This window comes from Mesoplodon mirus, assembly GCF_964341445.2.
Source record: "Mesoplodon mirus genome assembly, chromosome: 5".
Taxonomy (NCBI): Eukaryota; Metazoa; Chordata; class Mammalia; order Artiodactyla; family Ziphiidae; genus Mesoplodon; species Mesoplodon mirus.
Window position 1 is genome coordinate 68,934,849 of NC_138980.1, and position 23,098 is coordinate 68,957,946.

The 23,098-nt window shown below is 37.1% G+C and overlaps 1 protein-coding gene across 14 annotated transcripts in view; it reads left to right on the forward strand.

Moving 5' to 3' along the window:
- The window catches only part of FAM13B (family with sequence similarity 13 member B), an 85,995-nt gene that overhangs the window by 9,665 nt on the left and 53,232 nt on the right, over window positions 1-23,098 (forward strand). For 6 of the 14 annotated variants that reach the window (XM_082621864.1, XM_082621873.1, XM_082621872.1 and 3 more), the window contains exons 2-8: window positions 6,190-6,356; window positions 7,754-7,945; window positions 8,380-8,592; window positions 13,315-13,492; window positions 13,800-13,941; window positions 20,299-20,397; window positions 22,220-22,380. In XM_082621864.1, coding sequence (XP_082477990.1) covers window positions 7,789-7,945; window positions 8,380-8,592; window positions 13,315-13,492; window positions 13,800-13,941; window positions 20,299-20,397; window positions 22,220-22,380 — 950 coding nt within the window. In that variant the 5' untranslated portion in view covers window positions 6,190-6,356; window positions 7,754-7,788. The remainder of the gene's footprint in view (window positions 1-6,189; window positions 6,357-7,753; window positions 7,946-8,379; window positions 8,593-13,314; window positions 13,493-13,799; window positions 13,942-20,298; window positions 20,398-22,219; window positions 22,381-23,098) is intronic. The other 8 variants (XM_082621874.1, XM_082621877.1, XM_082621866.1 and 5 more) reach the window with 3 other exon arrangements.

A 23,098-nucleotide genomic window follows, 5' to 3' on the forward strand; every position in this document is an offset into this window, starting at 1 on the left:
GTTCGAGCCCTGGTCCGGGAGGATCCCACATGCCGCGGAGCAACTAAGCCCGTGCGCCACAACTACTGAGCCTGCACTCTAGAGCCCGCGAGCCACAACTGCTGAGCCCGCATGCCACAACTACTGAAGCCCTCGTGCCCTAGAGCCTGTGCTCCACAACAAGGGAAACCACCGCAAGGAGAAGCCCACGCACTGCAGCGAAGAGTGGCCCCTGCTCGCCGCAACTAGAGAGGGCCCGTGCGCAGCAATGAAGACCAAACGCAGCCATAAATACATACATAGATACATATATACATACATACCAACACAGCCATACATACATATATAAATAAATAAGCAAGCAAGCAAACTTTCTAGTCCTGAATTCTCTTTTAGTTATACATACTTTGATAAATTACTTAAGGGCAAAGTCAATACAAATTTATTTATTTTTTAACTTTTAATTTTATGTTGGAGTATAGTTGATTAACACTGTTGTGTTAGTTTCAGGTGTACAGCAAAGTGATTCACTTATACATATACATGTATCTATTCTTTTTCAATGAATTTAATAGTAGATTTAAATGACTTGGTATTTTCCTGATCATAGTAGCATCTATGGACATTTGACAGATAAGTTTATATGCTGTTGAGATGTTTAACTTTTCTGTTTGCTTGGTACTGTTAAGGATTCAGACAGATTGATGCCTTGTCAGTTTCTCAGGCCAGGAGGGAACCACAGACTTAGCATACTGGCAAATTTTGTAGTACCATCCTTGTTCAGTCAGAATGAAAGAAGTGCCTTTCCTTTGTTTGATAAATTGCTTAGAGCTTACTAGTGAAAAGATGAATGTGTGGAGCAGGGGTACATTATCTCTTTTCCCAAAGTTTACCATCTTTATTGAGACTCAGCTCCCTCTTGTCTTTTCCCTCTTTTTATACTAGTGATAGCGCTTTTTTTGGTTTTGTTTTGTTTTAGCAATTTTTTAAAAAGTATTTATTTATTTGGCTGCGCTGGGTCTTAGTTGCAGCATGCGAACTCTTAGTCGTGGCATGTGAACTCTTAGTTGCAGCATGTGGGATCTAGTTCCCTGACGGGGGCTCAAACCCAGGCCCCCAGTGTTGGGAGTGTGGAGTCTTAGCCACTGGACTACCAGGGAAGTCCTGTTTTAGCGATTATTGAAGATGATTGAGGTAGCTCTTTTAAACTTTTCTGTGTGAATTGTATCCCTATTTTGTCAAAAGCATTTTGGGCAAAAGTGACTTTTCTTTTTCCTTTCTATTCAGTTTGAAGGTAGAACAATTTTACATGAAAGTGATAACTTATTTTTGCAGGTACCCCTCTTACAACAGGTTGTTTTATTTGTAAAATGATGAAAGTTTATTAGTGTAGTGCAGATCTACTCTTATTACCATTATACTGTTTTGTAAAATTATTTGCTCTGAAAAGACTTTCAGCTAGTGTTAAAATTTATAAAGTCTTCAGCGTTTTATTCTTTTTTTTTTTTAGTTATGCTGTATAGAAATTGTAGTAATTTCTGGATGTGCTAGATAGCATAGAAGGGCCAAACAAGATTGGTTCTTGAAATGTGGTTAAAAAAATATTATATATTCGGGGACTTCGCTGGTGGTCTGGTGGCTAAGACTCTGCCTCCCAATTCAGGGGGCCCGGGTTTGATCCCAGGTCAGGGAACTAGGTCTCACGTGCCACAACTAAAGATCCTGCGTGCTGCAACTAAAGGATCCCGTGTGTGGCAAATAAATCCCACGTACTGCAACTATAAATAAATAAATAATTAGTTAAAAAACCCACAACAAATGCATTTTTTAAAAAAAGAAATATTTTATTTTCCTTTTGTGGATTGAAAAGCATATTTTAAAATATATTTTATAATAAAAATAGTTTAATATTCAATAGTTAATCTATTAAAATGATGCTATGCCTTTATTCATGTGAGTTTTCTCTTTTTAATTTTTTCTGCTTTATTGAAGTGTAATTTATATACAATCACATTCACCAATTTAAAATGTTTAGTTTAATAAGTTTTGACAAGTGTATTAAGCATGTAACCACCACTACCACAGTCATGACATAGAACATTTCCATCACCCCCAAAAGTTCTCAGTGCTTTTTAATTTTCTCATCAGTGAAATGAATATAATGATAGTATGTACTTCCATAGGATTGTTGTAAGGATTAAATGAATTAATATATTTAAAGCCCTTAAGGTAGTTCCTGGCTCAGTAATAGCTCAGTTAATGCTATCTGCTGTTATCCGTGGTATTGATGTTGGTGTTATATCCTTTAAAAAAAAAACTGTCACTACTAATTTTATTAGATACTTAAGACTTTTCTTTTTAAACACATTTTAAAATTTATTTTATTTATTTGTTTTTGGCTGTGTTGGGTCTTCGTTGATGCATGTGGGCTTTCTCTAGTTGCAGTGAGTGGGGGCTACTCTTCGTTGTGGTGCGTGGGCTTCTCATTGCTGTGGTTTCTCTTGTTGTGGAGCACAGGCCCTAGAGTGCAAGGGCTTCAGTAGTTGTGGCGCGTGGGCTCAGTAGTTGTGGCTCGCAGGCTCTAGAGTGCAGGCTCAGTAGTTGTGGCGCGCGGGCTTGGTTGCTCCGCGGCACGTTGGATCTTCTGGAATTAGGGCTCGAACCTGTGTTCCCTGCATTGGCAGGCAGATTCTTAACCACTGCACCACCAGGAAGTCCTGATACTTAAGACTTAAAGATTCTTTGCTGTTTAGAAAGGTGTGTTTGTTGCTGTCATGTATATCAGCGGTCCCCAACCTTTTTGGCACCAGGGACCGGTTTCGTGGAAGACAATTTTTCCACGGTGCGGGGGTGGGGATGGTTCAGGCGGTAATGTGAGCGATGGGGGGTATGGTTCAGGAGGTAACATGAGCAATGGGGAGCAGTGGGGAGTGGCAGATGAAGCTTCGCTCGCTCGACTGCCATTCACCTCCTGCTGTGTGGCCCGGTTCCTAACCAGGGTTGGGGACCCCTGATATGTATTTATATGTAACCATGTGTATATGAATGGAGTGTAGAAGTATTTTGAGCCTTCGCAGAGCTCAGGTTGATAGCTAGTATATGAAGGTACACTTTCCTGAATGTACCCATTAGCCAGCTTATTGATAATTGGTATTTAATTGCATTATTTTTTATCACTCTTGTCTCATGGTAAAATATGTGATATAAAATTCAAAATGGTTTCTTATTTGTTGTCAGTACCACCATGCTAGGCAACTGTCACTTGTATTTAAAATGATTTTGCTGTTTTGATTTATAATATAATTATGCTTTCAGAAATCCTTGGTTATTTTGAAAGTCTGCACATTGTATTCTCTTGTGTCAAGCCTTTAATTAACTGCTTTGTTTGCATTTTATTGACTGTATCTGTTCAGACATTTCATCAGATCTCTTTGGCATATTTTTCTGTGGTACCTGACCTGCTGCTATTTTCTTTTCCATTTTTCTTTTCTTCAAAGACGGGATATTGTAGTTTAGATGTTGCATTAGTTTTCTAGGGCTTCCATGATAAATTACTAAAAATGGGGTGACTCTAGAATAGTAGAAAAATTTCTCTCACAGATCAGGGGGCCAGGAGTCTAAAATCAAGGTGTGGGCAGAGTCATGCTCCCTCTGAAGGGAGAATTCTTCCTTGACTCTTTCATCTTTTGGTGGCTCCTGGCATTTCTTGTCTTTTGACAGCAGAACTCAATTTCCGCCTTTGTCTTCACATGGCCTTCTTCCCCTCTGTGTGTCTCTGTGTGTCCTGTCTCCTTCTTATAAGCACACTAGTGATTGGATTAAGGACTCCCCTAAATCAAGGTGATTTCATCTTGATATCCTTAACTAATTACATTTGCAAAGATCCTATTTTCAAATAAGGTCACATTTTGATGTTCCAGGTGGACATGAGTTTTGGGGAGACATTTCAACCTAGTACACATATAAAGGAAATATTTACATGATTTAAGCTCTGAAAAGGGACAGGAAGCAGTACTAAATCATGTCAGAAACAACTTTGCATTTTGCAGGAATGTTATTTTGGGCCACTGTAGTCTGAATGCTTTCAGCAATGTTCTCTGGATAGAGGTCTGAAGTGAATAGTCGTTGGCTGCTAGGGCTCGGAACATAGGCATGCTTTAAAAGTGCCTTTTAGCAAAACAACAACAAAACAAACAAAACAAAACAAAAGTACCTTTTAGCAAGCTATGAATGAATGGCCTCCTAAAATATATGTAAGACTCTGTGGTCAGTTTGAGTGATTAAATGTGAGAGTCTATGGTACTTTAAATGGTCAGAATTTACATGGAGTGATAGTATAGTATAGTAATAAAGAGCAAGGACTTTAGGAGTTACACTCCCTGGATTCAGATTCTGCCTCTGACCCTTATTAGCTGGGTGGATTGTGGTTAAATTGTTGAGCCTCTATGCAACGTCTCATTAAAATAAGTCATAATACCGTATCAATACATGTAAAGTGCATAGAAATGCCTGGCACATCGTATCAGTAGTTGCTCATTTAATGTTCGCTGCTGCTGTTTTCATCATCATGATGATGCCCTTTGTTTTTCCAGTAGTAAGGATGAATTTGTACTGACAAACTCATGGATTCCTACCCAGCATTGCCTTAGGAAAGATGTGCTTTTCAGATTGTTTGCTTAGAGGTTGGGAGTAGTAGAAAACACAGGATGAGATAACTGGTTCTGGTTTCACTAACAAGTACACTAAACCTGAATAGCCATTTTCGTGATATAGAACTTGCCATTTAAAAAAATATATTTATTTATTTGGCTGCGTGGTGTCTTAGTTGCAGCACATGGGATCGTCATTGAAGGCATGTGGGATCTTTAGTTGTGGCATGTGGGATCTAGTTCCCTGACCAAGGATCGAACCCAGGCCCCCTGCATTGAGAGCGCGGAGTCTTAGCTACTGGGCCACCAGGGAAGTCCCTAGAACTTGCCTTTGACAAAGTCTTCTAATGAGTCTTCATTTATTGTACATCAAGCAGATCCCCTTTCCTTTATGTCATGAGGTAATCAACCTGACTTTTAACGTAAGTTCATTAAACGTCTTATCCCTGAAGTTAACCTCCTTAAAGGATCTTATATAAACCTTGAAGTTGTTTTTCACATGAATAGACTACATGTTTTAGCAGGCATTTCAGGATGTTTTGGAAGTAATCATCTACTAAAGATTTGTTGTGGGAATGTGGTTTTCCTTCCCCTCGGTTTTTAATGTTCCTCCTAGAGGTATATGTAACTATTAAGACATTTTTGAAAACCACACTGAATGATAATACTCTTCTGCTTACCTGAAGCCTCTTGAGCAGAATCTTGCAGTTTACTGAGCTTGTTAGATTTTAAATAGATTATTCGAATTTACAGAAGATGAGACCAAATACTAAACATACCGCCGAACAGGTTTTCGCCTCTCTCCTGTCTCTCCCCGGCCTGTTTTGCTGGTCTTTTAACATTATGTAAAGAACAGAAGGAAACTGATTCGCTTTCTAATGCATGCATGTATTTTCTCAGTGAAATGTAACATGTGTTTAGGTGTTATTTTCTGTAAGGAAACATATGCTTAGAGACGTGGAAGCTGTTCAGGATCACATCTACAGAATGATGGAGGTGATACTTGAATATGTGCCTTTCTAGTTCTTTTCCATCATGTGCTATTGCCTCTCCAAATTAGAGAGCTCAGACAACTGTGTTCTTGTTAACAAAATATTTGTTGTATACAAAGAAAAGAGTGAAGTATATAAGTGTAGTTCCAAGCTTAAACTCATGTCTTCCACTCTTTGACCTAAAAATGCTTCCATGTTGAGTTCTGAGTATACGAGGATGGAATAGAACTGGGTGGGGGTGTGTGTGTGTACAAATGAAGGGTCCATTGAGGAAAAATGGATTATTAGAATGGTGTAGTCCCTGAAGATGTGTACTGTCAGAGATTTTCCTGTGCAGTTCCTTTATTTGTTTGTTTATCTTTAGCAGAAAGATTCATACCCAGGTTAGCCATCATAATTTGAAAGCTGGTGCAAGGTTTTGCCTCTAACTAGGTCACAGACAGATCTTTTAGGCAGAAGAATGCTTTTCATTATAGGGACCTTCCTAAATGGACTTCACTGCTTATTCTAGTCTCTTCTCACAGTTAAAGATGTTGTGGGAAATTAAAAGAACTGTTTTTTTCTTCTAGATTAACTGCTGAAGTACTGATCGAGTTCTGTGTTTCTTCAATGAGGAACTACAGGCTGATCTTCTGCCATAATCTCAAACAGCCATAAATGACAAAAGAATGCTTGCTCAGTGAGGGTAGCTGGTGCAGAAACCATTTTTTAAACTTAGGTGTTTAAGTACTCAAAGGTAAGTTTCCACAATGGTAACTATCCCATACTTATATATCCACAGAGATTTTGGAGTTTATCTACTATTGCTGCTATTGGATTATTAACTTAAGGTTTTGTAGTTATTAGCTGGTATCAGATGTGTTAAAGAATGGATTTTGCTTGTCTAAAACTATTTAAATTTATGGAATTTTGCTGCCCCTAAGTTAATTTCTACTGTTTCTGTAAGTTAGATGGATTTGTTTTCCAGTCACGATGTCTCTTGATCCAGTGGGTACACCTGTTATACATATGGACCTCATTTGTATAAACTTTAGAATATTGAGCTTTTTTTTTTTTCTGCTCTGTTATCTTTCTCTTGTAGTATGAAAGGAATTGTTTCTCTGAGGTGATGAAAAAAGCCCATTTTGTTCATTATCAACTTTTGAAAAAAGTTTTCCTTTCCTTTAAAAATACTCCTTTCCCCACATAAAATAATAAATGATTATTTTATTTTATTTTAATTTATTTATTAAAAAATTTTTTTTGGCCATGCCGCACAGCTTGTGGGATCTTAGTTCCCCGACCAGGGATCGAATCTGTGCCCCCTGCAGTGGAAGCGTGGAGTCCTAACCACTGAATCTCCAGGGAATTCCCATAAATGATTATTTTAGAAAATGAATTTTTTTTGAGATTACTGTACTTGTTCTTTGATGCTTCATAAATTGGAAACATTGTTTTCTCCTACTGCTTCTTTATTGATCACAATTCCTGCAAAGACAAATTATTTATTTCTTCTGAACTAGCCGGGCTATGGAAGTTTTTCTTTTGAATAATTATGAAACAGCAGGATTGATAAAAGAACATTTTCATTGAAGGTTGATGCCTAGAGCTGAAAAATTTCCTTTGTTTATAAAAACATATTATGGCTGCTCTGTCATGTAGAAATAAGAACTGGTTAATCTTGTCCTTATTAGCCTGTGATTTTTAAAAAAATGATTCTCTCCTCTTTGGGTGCTTATGAATTGAGTGGTTAGATGACCTTCATAGAGCAGAGCCCAGAAATGATTAGGTTTGGCTTTTTACTCATGTCATTAATAAGCTTGGTCAGTAAGGTCCTGTTGGAGCAAAATTTGCCCCTTACTTTGTCTTTGAGATATTAACGTCCTCTGCGAAGTTTAATGATCAGTTTTGCCATTGTTTGGTAAATATACAAACACTAAAGGGAACATTCAGAACTAACTTCACATGGTAGAGAAAATGCTTAGATGATTGTATTGAGCTTTATTTGTAGAACACACTATGGGCCTGGTAACTGGAACATATTTAATAGACGAGAACACATTCAGGTGTAAAAGCCTTTTTCTTTAATGTATTTAGTCATATTACCACCTGTTAATCATTATAGTCTTTTTTTTTTTTTCTTTTATTTGGCAGAAAAGACAGCTTTGATTTCTGGCTGCAAAAAAGATATGAGGAAGAGCTCCTCCCCTTCCTTGAATAACTGCAACTCCGTTCTTGCTAACAAAATATTTGGAATTCCACTTGATGAGCTGCAGCAGGGAGGACATCCAGACAATGAGGTTCCGTTCATAGTCCGCCACGTAGTGGACTATATTGAGGAACATGGTATACATTTCCTTACTTTGAGGGCTAGCCTTTGTTTTAATAAACACAACTTATCCATTTTTGACCTTGGATTTTTTTTTCGGTATTCAATGTCCAAAATATAGTGAGGAAAAACAATGGAAATTCTTTTTAACATTTTAGTGTGTCTTTATTACTTAAAAGTCATATACTCAGAAATGCCCAGTTTAGAGCATATTTTAGTGGGAGGGGTGATAGTAATATTTTTAATGGATATAAGGGGGTGGGATAAAATAGAATACCCCTCAGGACAGAGATAGTATACGTTTCTAGATGTGTAGTTTGAAGGTGGTTAGCCCAATCAGGGGAGCCAAAACAGCTTTCCCAAAGTATGAATATTTTAAGTTGATTGGAGAATGAATACATATGGTAGTTGAAGTTGAAGCTTATTTAATTTTTGCCTTGAACTAATGTAGGAGGTCTGGAGCAACAAGGACTTTTTCAAGTCAATGGAAATGCTGAGACAGTGGAGTGGCTTCGGCAGAGATACGACAGTGGAGAAGAGGTGGATTTGGTTAAGGAGGCAGATGTTCCCTCGGCTATTAGTCTTCTTAGGTTTTTCCTTCAAGAACTTCCTGAGCCTGTTATCCCTGGCAGTTTGCATATTCACTTGATGCAGCTTTCTCAAGGTAACATAATTTGAATCTTATCAGTCAGTCGCTTAACATTTAATTTCAAAGTCTTTACCTTTTAGAAATCTTGACATGTAAGCAGTAATTATAGTAATTCTGAGAATAATTTCTTAAGTTCCCATCTGGGGACATATGCTCTTTGGGGCTGTATTATCTAGTTAAAGGAATTGCAACCTCTTAGATTCCTGTGGTGCTATTTACTTTTTATGATTGGTCTTAGTAACCCTAAGATACATACTGATAAGGAGAAGGAGGAAAAGCAGGAGACAAGAACAAAGAGTAGGAGGGAAAAGGAAGAAGAAAAAATATATGTGTGGCAGAATGACCCATAATAGTCAGTGTTGTTGTTTAGTGGTGATGTTACTATGTTTATCCTTGGTTTGATAGAACATCCTAGCAAAAACCAGAAGACAGCTTTGATTCTAAGTTTGGAATATACCTAAAGCTTGTTCTTGGACACCTGCCTGAAGGAAATAAAATATCAAATTGGACATCAGACTACAAGCCAAATAAAGAAGAAAATTGGTTTGTTTCTGTTGTGTTAGTTTTTTGGTGGTGACTAAAAATAGGGCTTAGCTGGGATGGACAAGAAAAATAAAGGTAGAGGTATGCAGAAAGGTAAAAGAACCAAGAAATAAGGAGATGCTTCTTTTCCTTGAGCCAGATGGTATTCACTGGTAATCATGTGTACATAATGGAGTGACATGCTTTGTTATATAGGAGAATTTATGAAGTTGGCATATAATACAGTTGACTTTTAAAAAACATGGGTTTGAACTTACATATTTTTTCAATAAATTTGTACTACAGTACTACATGATCTGCAATTGGTTGAATCCACACATGCAGAACTGTGGATGTGGAGGGCCTGCTGTAATGTTATACACAAATTTTCAGTGGTGTGGAAGGTCGGCATCCCTAACCCCTGTGTTCAAGGGTCAACTGTATAATACATTTCTTGGATTTTTAAATTATTTTTTCTGGATTTTGTTTGTGTTATGGAATCTCTTTAATTCTTTGAATTGGGGCTTCTACAGAAATTCAGTGATGTTAAAAAATTATAACTACTTCCTTAATCCCTATCGCTGTCAGAGCTGGGCTTTTTGTATGTTTGTATCCTTAAGCAGTGTATGGGCAGAGAAGGGGGATTTCCTTTTGAGAGAATTTATCCATCTTTTTCTTAAATTTAAACACGAGCCTGAATTAGTGGATGCCTCTTATTTGTGTGTAAAGGTCAATACAAAGATATTTTATGATCCTTTTTTTTTTTTGTGGTATGCGGGTCTCTCACTGTTGTGGCCTCTCCCATTGCGGAGTACAGGCTCCGGAAGCACAGGCTCAGCGGCCATGGCTCATGGGCCTAGCCACTCCACAGCATGTGGGATCTTCCCGGACTGGGACACGAACCCGCGTCCCCTGCATCGGCAGGCGGACTCTCAACCACTGCACCACCAGAGAAGCCCAGTTTTGTTTTTTTATTGTGCCACCTGGATCAAAGAGCAGGTTTCAAAATGAAGTGTCATCAATAATGTCACCTTTTTTTCTCTCAACAAATACTATATTTTTTTGTTCTGAATTTCTGAATCCATTTCAAACTTCTTTTCTTAGGAGTAGGAATTTTTTCAAATGTTTATATTCAGTCACCTAATAAGCACTTTGCATTCATTAAGTATATAATGAAACTGATGTGTTAGAGTTTTTTGAGCCCTTTTTGTGTCTCTAGAGAGATTCGTTTTGTTTTTATAGTGTTAGGGTTCCATTTTCCCTGTGTTAGCGAATTGTAGACAAGTCTTTTAAAGTTCCAAGAATCAGGTAATCTTTCAGTTTTGATTGAAAATTTATAAATGAATAAGTGGAATAAGATTTAATGATGATAAAGTTACTGCCTCTCATTGATGCTACCAATCAGAAGCTATTTTGTCAGTAGGATTGTCATTTTGATTGGTATTCATTTAAAAGTATGATAGCGTCATGCACTGTGTTGTTTATGGAATTGCAATATATATCTTACTAATTAATTATTCTTATGTCAGCATTCATGTGTGAAGGAATTTAGGCATGCAAAAATGCTTGTGGCCCATTTGTTATAAGAAATCCACCATTCTCCATTCCCCACTTATATAACCATTAGCATGGGTATGTATGCATGCACACACACCCATATATACACCTGTTTCTTTAATAGCTATGCAGATAGGTGTGGCAGTACTTGAGGTGATATTTGCATTTCTGTTGTGTTAAAATCTATTTCCTCATCCTTCAGTAATTCTTTTGGGAAGGTGTCTAGGTCTCTGGAAAAGTTCCTCTCTCCATTTATTGTAAGCAACTATTATGTTAATATTTTAATTGACATTCACAAATACATGAGATTAATGCTTTTAAGATCATGGAGGCAGCCTGTAGTTGCATTTGAGTTAGTGTTCTTTTTAAAAAATTTTTTTAAAAATTTATTTGTTTATTTGGCTGCGTCGGGTCTTAGTTGTGTCGTGCAGGCTTAGTTGCTCTGCGGCATGTGGGATCCTAAGTTCCCTGACCAGGGCTTGAACCCGCGTCCCCTGCATTGCAAGGCGGATTCCCATCCACTGGACCACCAGGGAAGGCCCCGAGTTAGTGTTCTTTAAAAAGTGGTTTTCATTTTCTGTGGTAGCAGGACATTGCAAAGTGGCATTTCTGGTGTGGTTTGATCCTTTATTTAGACCAGGATTTCACAACGTTGGCACTCCTGATATTTGGGGCTGGATAATTCTTTAGTATAGGGGCTATCCTTGAATTTTAAGATATTTAGTAGAATCCCTGGCCTCTGTCTACTAGATAGCACTAGTACCCCTCTCGCCCAAGTTATGACAGCCATTCCATTCATTGTCAGATGTTACCAACCATTGGATTAGCCCATGATAGTTTGTCCAATTACTTATACATTACGTTTTGGTAGAAAACACAGTTCACAGTTCTGTGAATTTGTTGTAAAATTTACAAAAACTGTTAAAATGCTTGAAAGAATTCTTAGGGGAATCTTCTTTGATACCTACATATATTTTTCCTGGTAATGATCTAACTAGGAAGTAGGCTCAAAAGGAAAAAAAATTTAAGCAGGTGTGTTTTTAATACAAACAGACACACGGAAATGTTCCTCTGCCTTATTTGAAGACTGGTAGTTATAAATATTTTAGAAGGAGCCTGGTAGGTATAAATATTTTTGAATACTAGAAATGTTCACTAACAAAAGTAAAGCAGCATGAACAGTATTTCAAGTAAAACCAGTATAGCCCACGATCTTACCACCTCATCAAGGCAGCATCTTTCTTCAGTTATTGTGTATTTATTCAGCTTCTTCAACTAACTTTTATAGAACAGGCACTGTTCTAAATTCTGGGAATGCAGAAGTGAACAAAACCGGCTAAAAATCTCTGCCATCATAGAGCTAAAAATTCTAAAAGGGCATAAGGAGGGTTAGAGGAAAAATAGATGATAAGCAAAATAAATACGAGGGTATGTTAGATGATAAGTGCTATGTAGCTAGAGAGGATGTTATGTAGAATTTGTCAGTGTTGATGTAGTGATCATTTTGATAATATTAATTGCTTGCATATATTTTTTTGAGTTGATATACGTCATTTTTCTTAAATAATCCTTTTCTGCTAAATTTAGGTTGTTAAAAATTTCCACCAACTGTAGTCACAGTAATCTAAAAAACATTAATTCAGGGACTGTTTCAACCAATTATAAAGTCAAAGTACCTGGGCAGTTGGTAATATTATGAAATATCGAAGAGTTCTTATTGGTTGCATTTTAAATTTTAAGTAAAACTCATGTGACTATAGCCTTTCCTGTAAACATCTTAGAGTTGTGTTATTTTGCAGAAATGGCCAATATTATGATCTTAAACTTTTACCAAGAATTTTTTCCCCAAAAAAATTAATTTTTAAATTAATTTTAAGAACCTCGAGAAAAATAAAGAATGAAATATAATTGGGTTAACTTTCTCTATCGGAGCAATAAATTACTTTATTTTGAGGGTAACTCTGAGAAATTACTTCTCCTAAGTGGGGCCCTCACCAGTCAGGGAGTTGATACAGGCCTAATTTCTGTTAATGAAAACTCACTGACCTAAACACGGCCTAGCTTCTGGTAGTTGAAAATCCACTTGGTAAACAGAAAACAATGTCAACTTAGAGGAGAAAAACAACTTAGAAGTGGAATTCATTATTTTCTTCTGTTGATATTGCTGAAATTAATTGTTCTTTTCAGAAAGTTAAAAGAAGAAAGTGTGTCTCTTATTCTGTTCCTTCCTTGTTTTTTCTTTCATGCTAGTACTATTAGCTGTTTAAATTGCTTCTCATCTTTGCTTATTAGTGGTTGGTGTTGACTGATATTGGCCAGTGCATTTTGACTTCTTAGAGTTGGCACTAATTTGGAAACACAGGTACAGTCATGCAAGAGACAGTATGATGAGAATTTTAAAAAATAGAGTATTGGGGCCAGTGAGTAATAGATGAGGAAAACATCCTCCAACAGTTGAGGGGTTGTGTACCTTCTCAAATTCTTCCACTTAATAAGTGAAATGCAAAGCCCTAAGGCATTTGGCCTCTAGTAGAGAAAGTGAAGAGGTTTTGTAATTGTTATAGTAAAATGGTTATATGGGTGTAACAATATGAACCTGGCAAAATATCTGAGCTTTGCTTTTACTTCATTAAAGAAACCCGTCATTATGTTTTGTAGATTATAATAACGAAGATGAATTTGGAAGAAAGTTGAGGTTCCTCCTGCAACAGCTTCCACCTGTTAATTACAGTTTGTTAAAGTTTCTGTGTAGATTTTTAGCCAATGTAGCATCACATCATGAAGAAATTTGGTCTGCAAACTCTTTAGCTGCTGTCTTTGGTCCAGATGTCTTCCAGTAAGTTTTTTCACAAATTTTTGTTTGATTAAAAAAAAATATATATTTGTGAAATAGAATCATTGTACTGTCTCCCAAGGGTCATAGGTTGCTTGATTAACCATTATTTTTTATAGTAGATCTGATTAATCCTTCCAGCATTTCTGTGAACAGGGTAAAAGTTAGGTAGGCTTTACAGATGGGAAAACTGAGGCACAGAATGATGGCATAAATCACTCAGGTCTATAAAGTGACTCATTGGTTGTCTTCAAACTTTACCTGTGATTGATTTAAGAACTCTCAGTTTAGTTTGCACTTTTATTCTTAGTATTTACACAGATGTGGAAGATTTGAAAGAACAAGAAATAGTGAGCAGGATAATGGCTGGACTTCTGGAAAATTACTATGAGTTTTTTGAGAATGAAGAGGAAGATTTTTCATCTAATGATTTGAGTTCAATTACTGAACAGGTGAGAATATTTAAAATATACTTGGAGGGAGTTTTTGTTGTTTTTGCTTTATAAAGAATTTACTCTTAAGGGCTTGGCCCAAACTTAGGTGGAATTTTTAAGTACTAAACTGGAAGTAATTTTCTTGATTATTATATGTAATCATAGGTTATAGATATATCCATGTAGTATATGAATGTGATCTTTTTTCTGAACAACTTATTGTCCTCAATTTGGATATGGAAAAGTAATTGAAACCAGAGTATATGGTAGAGCTTTTGTGGATGTTTTTGTGTTTTCCTTCTGTTAAATTAAGCATTGTTTATTTTGTAAGAATAGTGTGCTTTTGTTTTTGCAAAGAAACTGCTTGCATAGAGGAATGCAGGCAAAGGTTGAGAATTAGAAGGTAAAGAGAAAGGTTGAATACAAAGTTGACAGAAACTTAAAAATGTTTTTCTTGATTGAAGTACCAAGTCAGTATAGCAGTGCTAACATTGTCATTAATGGGAAGCATCAAAAGAGTAATAGTTTAGGTTACAGATAATGCTTTAAATCTTGTGACTCTCGAATTAAAAACCCATTTCTCAAACAACATTATATTTTGTTGTTACTGCTATGCCTTGATGGTTGAGACTGCAGAAGGATCCTAGTTAGCTTCTTCTTTTTAAAAATTAACTAATTAATTAATTAATTACTTTTTGGCTGCGTTGGGACTTCGTTGCTGTGCGCGGGCTTTCTCTAGTTGTGGTGAGTGGGGGCTACTCTTCTTTGCAGTGCGCAGGCTTCTCACTGTGGTGGCTTCTCTGGTTGCAGAGCATGGGCTCTAGGCATGCGGCCTTCAGTAGTTGTGGCACATGGGCTTAGTAGTTGTGGCTCGCGGGCTCTAGAGTGCAGGCTCAGTAGTTGTGGCGCATGGGCTTAGTTGTTCTGCAGCATGTGGGATCTTCCCGGACCAGGGCTCGAACCTGTGTCCCCTGCATCGGCAGGCGGATTCTTAACCACTGCTCCACCAGGGAAGCCCCTAGTTTCTTCTTTATAAGAAGTGATAATACTGATTCTGACTAATTGTAAGTGACTGTAAAACCACATTCATTCAGTCTTCTCAGGTTTAGAATTCGTGATATAGATCTATCTGGAGGTTTTTCTTTTGTGCTTACGTGAAATGATTTGTCAAGCAAACTTTTATATTAAAACCTATGATGTTATATTTTGAGTGTGGGGTGGGGCTGCTACCTCTTTTTAATGACTAATAATTCACCTGGTTAAAAATAAACAAGGTAAAATACACAGTAAAATGTCCTCTTCTTACCCATGCCCACCCTCTTCCTCTCATTGTTTTTTTTTTTTAATTTAATTTATTTATTTATTTATTTATTTATGGCTGTATTGACTCTTCGTTTCTGTGCGAGGGCTTTCTCTAGTTGCGGCAAGTGGGGTCCACTCCTCATCGCGGTGCGCAGGCCTCTGACTATCGCGGCCTTTCCCGTTGCGGAGCACAGGCTCCAGACGCGCAGGCTCAGTAATTGTGGCTCACGGGGCTAGTCGCTCCGCGGCATGCGGGATCCTCCCAGACCAGGGCTCGAACCCGTATCCCCCGCATCGGCAGGCAGACTCCCAACCACTGCGCCACCAGGGAAGCCCCTCTCATTGTTTTTTTATGTGTTTTTCCAGAATTTCTTTATGCAAATATAAGTAAATATTTCCTCTAAGTATTTTTTTTTTTTGCGGTATGCGGGCCTCTCACTGTTGTGGCCTCTCCCGTTGCGGAGCACAGGCTCCAGACGTGCAGACTCAGCGGTCATGGCTCACGGGCCCAGCCGCTCCGCGGCATGTGGGATCCTCCCGGACCGGGGCACGAACCCGTGTCCTCTGCATCGGCAGGCGGATTCTCAACCACTGCGCCACCAGGGAAGTCCTCCTCTAAGTATTTTTTAACAGGAAAGTAGCATACCATACACACTATTCTGCACCTTATGTTTTTAAATCAGTTAACAGTGTATCATGGTGAATTTTTTTTATTTTTTTATTTTTTGGCTGTACACGGGCCTCTCCCTGTTGCGGCCTCTCCTGTTGCGGAGCACAGGCTCCGGACACGCAGGTTCAGCGGCCATGGCTCACGGGCCCAGCCACTCCGTGGCATGTGGGATCTTCCCGGACCGGGGCATGAACCCGCGTCCCCAGCATTGGCAGGTGGACTCTCAACCACTGCGCCACCAGGGAAGCCCCATGGTGATGTTTTATTGGAATGTAGAGAACATATTCGTTTTTTTAAACATCTGTGTAGTTCCCTATTGTATGGATGTAACATATAATTTATTTGATTCATAGTATCTGTATCCACTTGAAAAGGTGATAGTATATCCCGGTTTTCTCAGAGTAGTCCTAGTTTTGTTTTTTGTTTTTTGTTTTTTTTTCAGCGGTACGCGGGCCTCTCACTATTGTGGCCTCTCGTGTTGCGGAGCACAGGCTCCGGACGCGCAGGCTCAGCAGCCATGGCTCATGGGCCCAGCCGCTCCGCGGCATGTGGGATCTTCCCGGACCAGGGCACGAACCTGTGTCCCCTGCATTGGCAGGCGGACTCTCAACCACTGTGCCACCAGGGAAGCCCGTCCTAGTTTATATTTGCTTTCTAATGTAATTATTAGTTACTCCTCTTTTCATTCACATGTATCCAGGTTTAGATGATTAATTATATGGTTATGCTATTTATTGATGGACAGAGGATTACATCCCTTCATTTGTTCTTAAACTATAAAGTAGTATCTCTTGAAAGTTTATCACACAGATTTTCATTCATTCTCATAGATGTTGGCTCAGATTATGTGAATTAGGAGTTTTATTTCCTGGGTAGCCCAGCTTTTATTTAAAAGTGTTTCTATACTGTTATGAACTTTTATAGATAAGTCTTTTTAATATTTGGGGGTTATACCTTCCTTAGGTTGGTTGGTTGGTTTTGTTTTTATTGAAGTGTAGTTGATTTACAATATTGTGTTAGTTTCAGATGTACAGCATAGTGATTCAGTTATACATATATTTATGTAGCTATTCTTTTTCACATTCTTTTCCCTTATAGGTCATTAAAAAATATTGAGTATAGTTCCCTGTACTATACAGTAGGTCCTTGTTGGTTATCTATTTTATGTATAGTAGTGTGTACATGTTAATCCCAAACTCCTAATTTATTGCCCGTCCCCCGCATTGGTAACCATACGTTTGTTTTCTATGTCTGTGCGTCTATATCTGTTCTGTAAATATGTTCATTTGTATCTTTTTTTTTTCAAGATTCTACATAGAAGCGATATCACATATTTGTTTTTCTCTGGCTTACTTCACTTATTATGATAATCTCCAAGTCCATCCATGTTGCTGCAAATGGCGTTATTTCATTCTTTTTTTATGGCTGAGTAATATTCCTCTGTGTGTGTGTGTGTGTGTGTGTGTGTGTGTGTTTGTCACATCTTTATCCATTCATCTTTCAATGGACATTTAGATTGCTTCCATGTTTTGGCTATTGTAAATAGTGCTGCTATGAACATTAGGGTGCATGTATCTTTTTGAATTAGAGTTTTCATCTTTTCCAGATACATGCCCAAGAGTGGGACTGCTGGATCATATGGTAGCTATTTTTAGTTTTTAAGGAACCTCCATACTGTTCTCCGTAGTGGCTGTACCAATTTACATTCCCACCAACATTGTAGGAGGGTTCCTTTTTCTCCACACCCTCTCCAGCATTTATTTCTTGTAGACTTTTTGATGATGGCCATTCTGACTGGAGTGAAGTAATACCTCATTGGGGTTTTGATTTGCATTTCTCTAATAATTAGCAATGTTGAGCATTTTTTCATGTGCCTGTTGGCCATCTGTATGTATTCTTTGGAGAAATGCCTATTTAGATCTTCTGCCCATTGGTTTTTTTTTTGATATTGCACTGTATGAGCTGTTTGTATATTTTGGAAATTAATCCCTTGTCTGTTGCATTGGTTGTAAATATTTCCTCCCATTCTGAAGGTTGTCTTTTTGTTTTGTTCATGGTAAGTTTAAGTTTAATTAGGTCCCATTTATTTATTTTTGTTTTATTTCCATTATTCTAGGAGATGAAGCCAAAAAGATACTGCCGCGATTTGTGTCAGAGTGTTCTGCCTATGTTTTCCTCTAAGAGTTTTATAGTACCGGTCTTAACATTTAGGTCTTTAATCCATTTTGAGTTTATTTTTGTGTGTGGTGTTAGAGAATGTTCTAATTTCATTCTTTTACATGTAGCTGTCCAGTTTTCTCAGCACCACTTATTGAAGAGACTGTCTTTTCTCCATTGTATATAGCCTTGCCTCCTTTGTCATAGATTTTTTTTTTTTTTTTTTTGGCTGTGTTGGGTCTTGGTTGCGGCACAGGGGATCTTCGTTGCAGCACGTGGGATCTTTCGTTATGGCGTGCGGGCTTCTCTCTAGTTGTGGTGTGCGGGTTTTCTCTCTCTAGTTGTGGCGCATGGGTTCCAGGGCATGTGGGCTCTGTAGTTGTGGCACATAGGCTCCAGGGCATGTGGGCTCTGTAGTTTGCGTGCTCTGGCTCTCTAGTTGAGGCATGTGAGCTCAGTAGTTGTGGTGTGCGGGCTTAGTTCACGTGCAGCATGTGGGATCTTAGTTCCCTGACCAGGGATCGAACCTGTGTCCCCTGCAATGGAAGGTGAATTCTTTACCACTGGACCACCAGGGAAGTCCCTGTCATAGATTAATTGACTGTAGGTCAGTTCCTTAAGTTTTTTATGTTTTCTTCATGTAAGCATTTTTATCTTTGTCTGACTTTCCTTCCCTCTTTTTCTTCTTCCCTCCTTACCTTCCTTCCTCTCCTCTCTCTCAAGTATCAGAAACTTTTAAGAAAACAGTAAAAGGTGCCAAATTGTAACTTACAGTTTATGAACTGAGGATGAAATCAAATTGTTTGTGTGTGTGTGTGTGTGTGTGTGTGTGTGTGTGAGGTAAATCAAGTGAGTAGAATTTGTAACCTGAATCAGTGATCCATGAAACTTCTGGCATATTTTTTGAAGGTTTCCAACTATCATATACAATACCTGACTTAAAAAACTTGGTTAAAATAAAGAACTGACATAGCTGTTCAAAAGTGTTTTTGCTTAAGAGAAAATGACAAGAAGAGGACAAGTAGATAGATATGCCTTAAACCTTTAATGCTTTTTAATACCCATAAGAAATCCCATCTTTGGGGAATTCTGTGTGCCACCTTTCTTTCCTTTATATTTTAGTTCAGCAGTTTATTTTTTTAAATAAAATTAATGGCTGCTGAAAGTGAAATAATATACATACGTTTGTGTTATTCATTTTCTACTTTTCCAAGATGATTTGACTTGTAAGAAACTGATGATGCCAATTTGATCTAATGTTTATATCTTGACTCCTCTAGTCTGCAGGGTATATCTTGATTATGTTTTACATTGTGGTGTAATTCTCTGATATTTGTATTATCCTGCAGCTTCCTTATGTAAACTGAAATATATTCATATCTCACATATGTTGCATTTATATTTCTGTATTTTTTAAGCACTACAAAAACTGACTTAAAATATATTGTGCTTTACATTAAATAGAATGGTGGTTAATTAACACCAGGAAATAATGTTGAATTCTGCAGATTTGCCTGTGAATAGAAAAGAGGATGTTAGCATATTGAACAGAATATTCTCAATAAACATGGTAGTGCAGTGAGTGCTGAGAGACAGTGATGTATATTAATTACCTTGGCTCATGTTGCTAATTGCCAGTATCTATTTTCTTATCTATTTTATTACTTTTTTGAATTATAACTGGGTTGCAAGTAATAGAAGAACAGATTTCTGAAAGTATTATTTTTAAAGCAGATTTCGTAACTTCATAACTTCACAAGTTAAAACAGATTTCATAACTTCACAAGTCAAAATTTGACTTGTGAAGCTGAATTGATCAGGTATTGAGTGAAAGTAAAATCTCAAACTCAGCACAATTTGGTTGTATTTTAAAGTTGGCATAACTTAAATGCTGCTAATTTGTTATCCACGTATTTTAAAAGGTTAGGCAGACCTGGTCTATCATGGCAGTGCTTTGATTTTTCCCCTGATTTTGATACTTGAAGGAAGCAAAGTTTATTTAGCACTCTCTACTTTTAGAGTTTCATCCCATTAACGCAAGTATTTGGCCGTTAGATCCTTTTCAAGGTAGTAGATTTTTTTTTTTTAATAGTTTGAGAGATGACTGGAGATGTTGAATAGGGAGTGTTTGAGAAATGACCCAGAGTTAGCGAATAGTTTCTTTGTATGGTATCCTTGAATGATTGCGAATCCAGTAGAGTGGTTTGAAGATGTAGGTGATAATTATGTTTCTTTATACGTTTGAGAAGGCAGGTAGCAGCGTTCTCCACAAGCTGGAGTCTGGAGAGCAGGCATTTCACGAGGCCCTAGAGAAGGGAATTACAGCAGTCAAAGAAAGAAGAGATGTAAGTATGGCTGAGGGTTTTCCATAAGTGGAGTTGAGGCAGCTGTATATATATAGGGCAGGTTCAGAATAATTTATGAACAGAATAGAGTGTTGATAAGCAAAAGGTCAAGTTGACAAGAAAAAGATCAAGAAGAATTTTTGAAGATAAGTGTGGGGTGAGAGGGAGAGCATTTTTATATAAGTTTATAATTTTTACTCTTACCCAATTTAGTCAATTCTTACTGCAGGAAGTTAAACTGGAAGGCCTGGGGGGATGGGAGGTGGGGGTGGGAAGAAAAATCCATAGGCCATAGACTTTGTTCATGTCATATCTTAGTTGATGGTTTCTGGCGAAGATACTAGGGAATGTCAGTTAATTTACATAAAGCTTATTGAATCGAATATAATATATTCAGTATAATTGAGTATAAGGCTTTTGTAGTTACTAAGAGCTATTGACTGTAGGCATAAACTGATTTTAAAATGTGTAATGTAACCTGTTAAAATTGCAGTACTTCTTTACGAAATATTTGTGTACTGAATAAATATTCATCTAGTCTCAGTTTAAATAGCCCTCTTAATTTTTTTTTTTTTTTTAATATTCTACTCTTGCGCCCAAACCTGAAAATGATATTTTCTTGCCAGTTTTTTTTTTGGCTTGGATTACCAGGTAGCTATTGATTAAATAAATACATTCTTGATTTTCACTAATTTATTAAATACATAGATAGAGAAAGAGTAATTTTCCACTTGATCCCATTTAAAAACTGACCTATCATTTGAAATTTTCACCTTTGTGTATAAATCTTACCTCTCAGTAAATAACCACTTAGCTAATGATTTTCAGTACTCGTTGATTAGGAATTGGTAGAGTATCACAGTGTAATTACCTTTCTTCTGGTTGAAGTTTTCATTTCTGAGAGTCCTCTAGCAACTGTATTTGCCTGTGTGTCAGGAAGAACACTGCTGTTACATGTAGCAGTAAATTTATTCTAGGTATTGCCAGCACATTTGGCTAGGATGGACAAAAGTACATGTTTACTGCTTAATGTTTTTAATGACTAGTGTTAATTTATAAAAAATGTTAAGACCATTTATGGCTAGTTTCTTCTATGGGGTAGCTTAACAAATGTTTCTCATTTGAAAATATTTTATTGGTTTTTGTTCTCAGATATTTGTGTCTTTTTATTAGAGTGATTGTTTACTTATGTAGCCAATTTGATAATAGAAAATGTTTTATAGCCCCTGCCAGAAAGAGAATTATAACCTTGAGTTGTGCTTAATGGTCAAAACAGTGAGTTCTTTCTTGTTGTAAGGTCCAGTCTCTTCATGAAAATTCAGTCTGAATCATTTAGAAGTTAGCTGTCATTTTCTAATGCATAGTTAAGACCGTAAGGCAAAATTTCTGTGCCCTTCTTTTTTCACACTTATTCTATATTAAAATCACTTGTTCAGTGCACTTGGAAATTGGAGAGATCAATTGAAGTCTTTGTTGTAGCTGACAGGTTTACAAATCTGATTGGTTAGAAAATGAAGCTTTCTTAATGTTAATTAACTACAGCGTGCAGGCTTTTTCATAGTTTGCAGTCTTATTCATATTCCTAGTGATATAGTAATGTAATAATTACTTCCTGCTTTAAAATGTTATGTTTGGTTTGATATTTTACTCTAATATGGAGAAGTTGGCAGCTGTTTACTTTGTAAGAGAAATTTGTCCTAGGAAATGAAGTGAAAAATGAGTTGTATTTAAATTTTTCTTAGAATAGTATGTCTTTCTTAGAATAATATGTCAGTTAACAGTTTCATTAAATTTTAATTCTCATTTAATTCTATCTATATAGGTTAATGAACTTTCTGAGGAAGAAGAGGAAGATGAAAAGCTGGAACATATAGAAGAACTTCCAGAAGAGGGTGCAGAAAAATCAGATGACATGCCAGAGGTGGTACAGTTAAGGATGACTGAAAACATCCTGGAACCAAATAGTGTTACAGCATCAACAAGGTAGTATTTCAGTTGAAAGGACTTTAGTTTTGAGCATTTCATTCTAGATATAAGTTCACTCAAGCACTAAATCACACAGATTGTAATGGTATATGAAAGATTAGTTTGTATATGAAAAAGAACAATAAGAAAATTTTAAAGAAGCAACCTTGTTAAGGAGTTTTCAGTTATTAGTATTTATACCTTTCTTTAAAAATATAACCTCTTATACATATTTCCTCTTAAAGTTTATTTGTTTTTGTATTATTAGTGTATTAGTTGGGTTGGGTAAAATTTCAGAACCTTTGGAAGTAGAATTGCTAGAGAAAGATACAGTGGTTGAGTCGACTGCATTTCCAGGTCCTAGTCTAGAACTAGATTAAACTAGGCTGTAAAGAGAGGACTCTGTGATCCTTTAAGATAGTGCTTTCCAATCCTTTCCATGTATAAAGTGATATTTATAGGGCATACTGGGTGAACTTGGTAAATGTGGTAAGCTGGAGGCACTATCCTAGCACATAGCTGGGACTATTGGACACACTGTTTAGGAAGCATTAGAGAATTTAAGAACTCCCCGTAGGTAGCTCTAGGTTTGCTAAATTCTGTCCTTACTTTTCTGTAAAGCTCCATGGTTTTCTAATTAGGGGGACAGTTATTTGTTTAGGCCACTAGATATTTTTCATTAAATTTGTGTTCAATAGAATGGTGGTTAAAAAAGCAGAGGAAATAATTTAAGAGT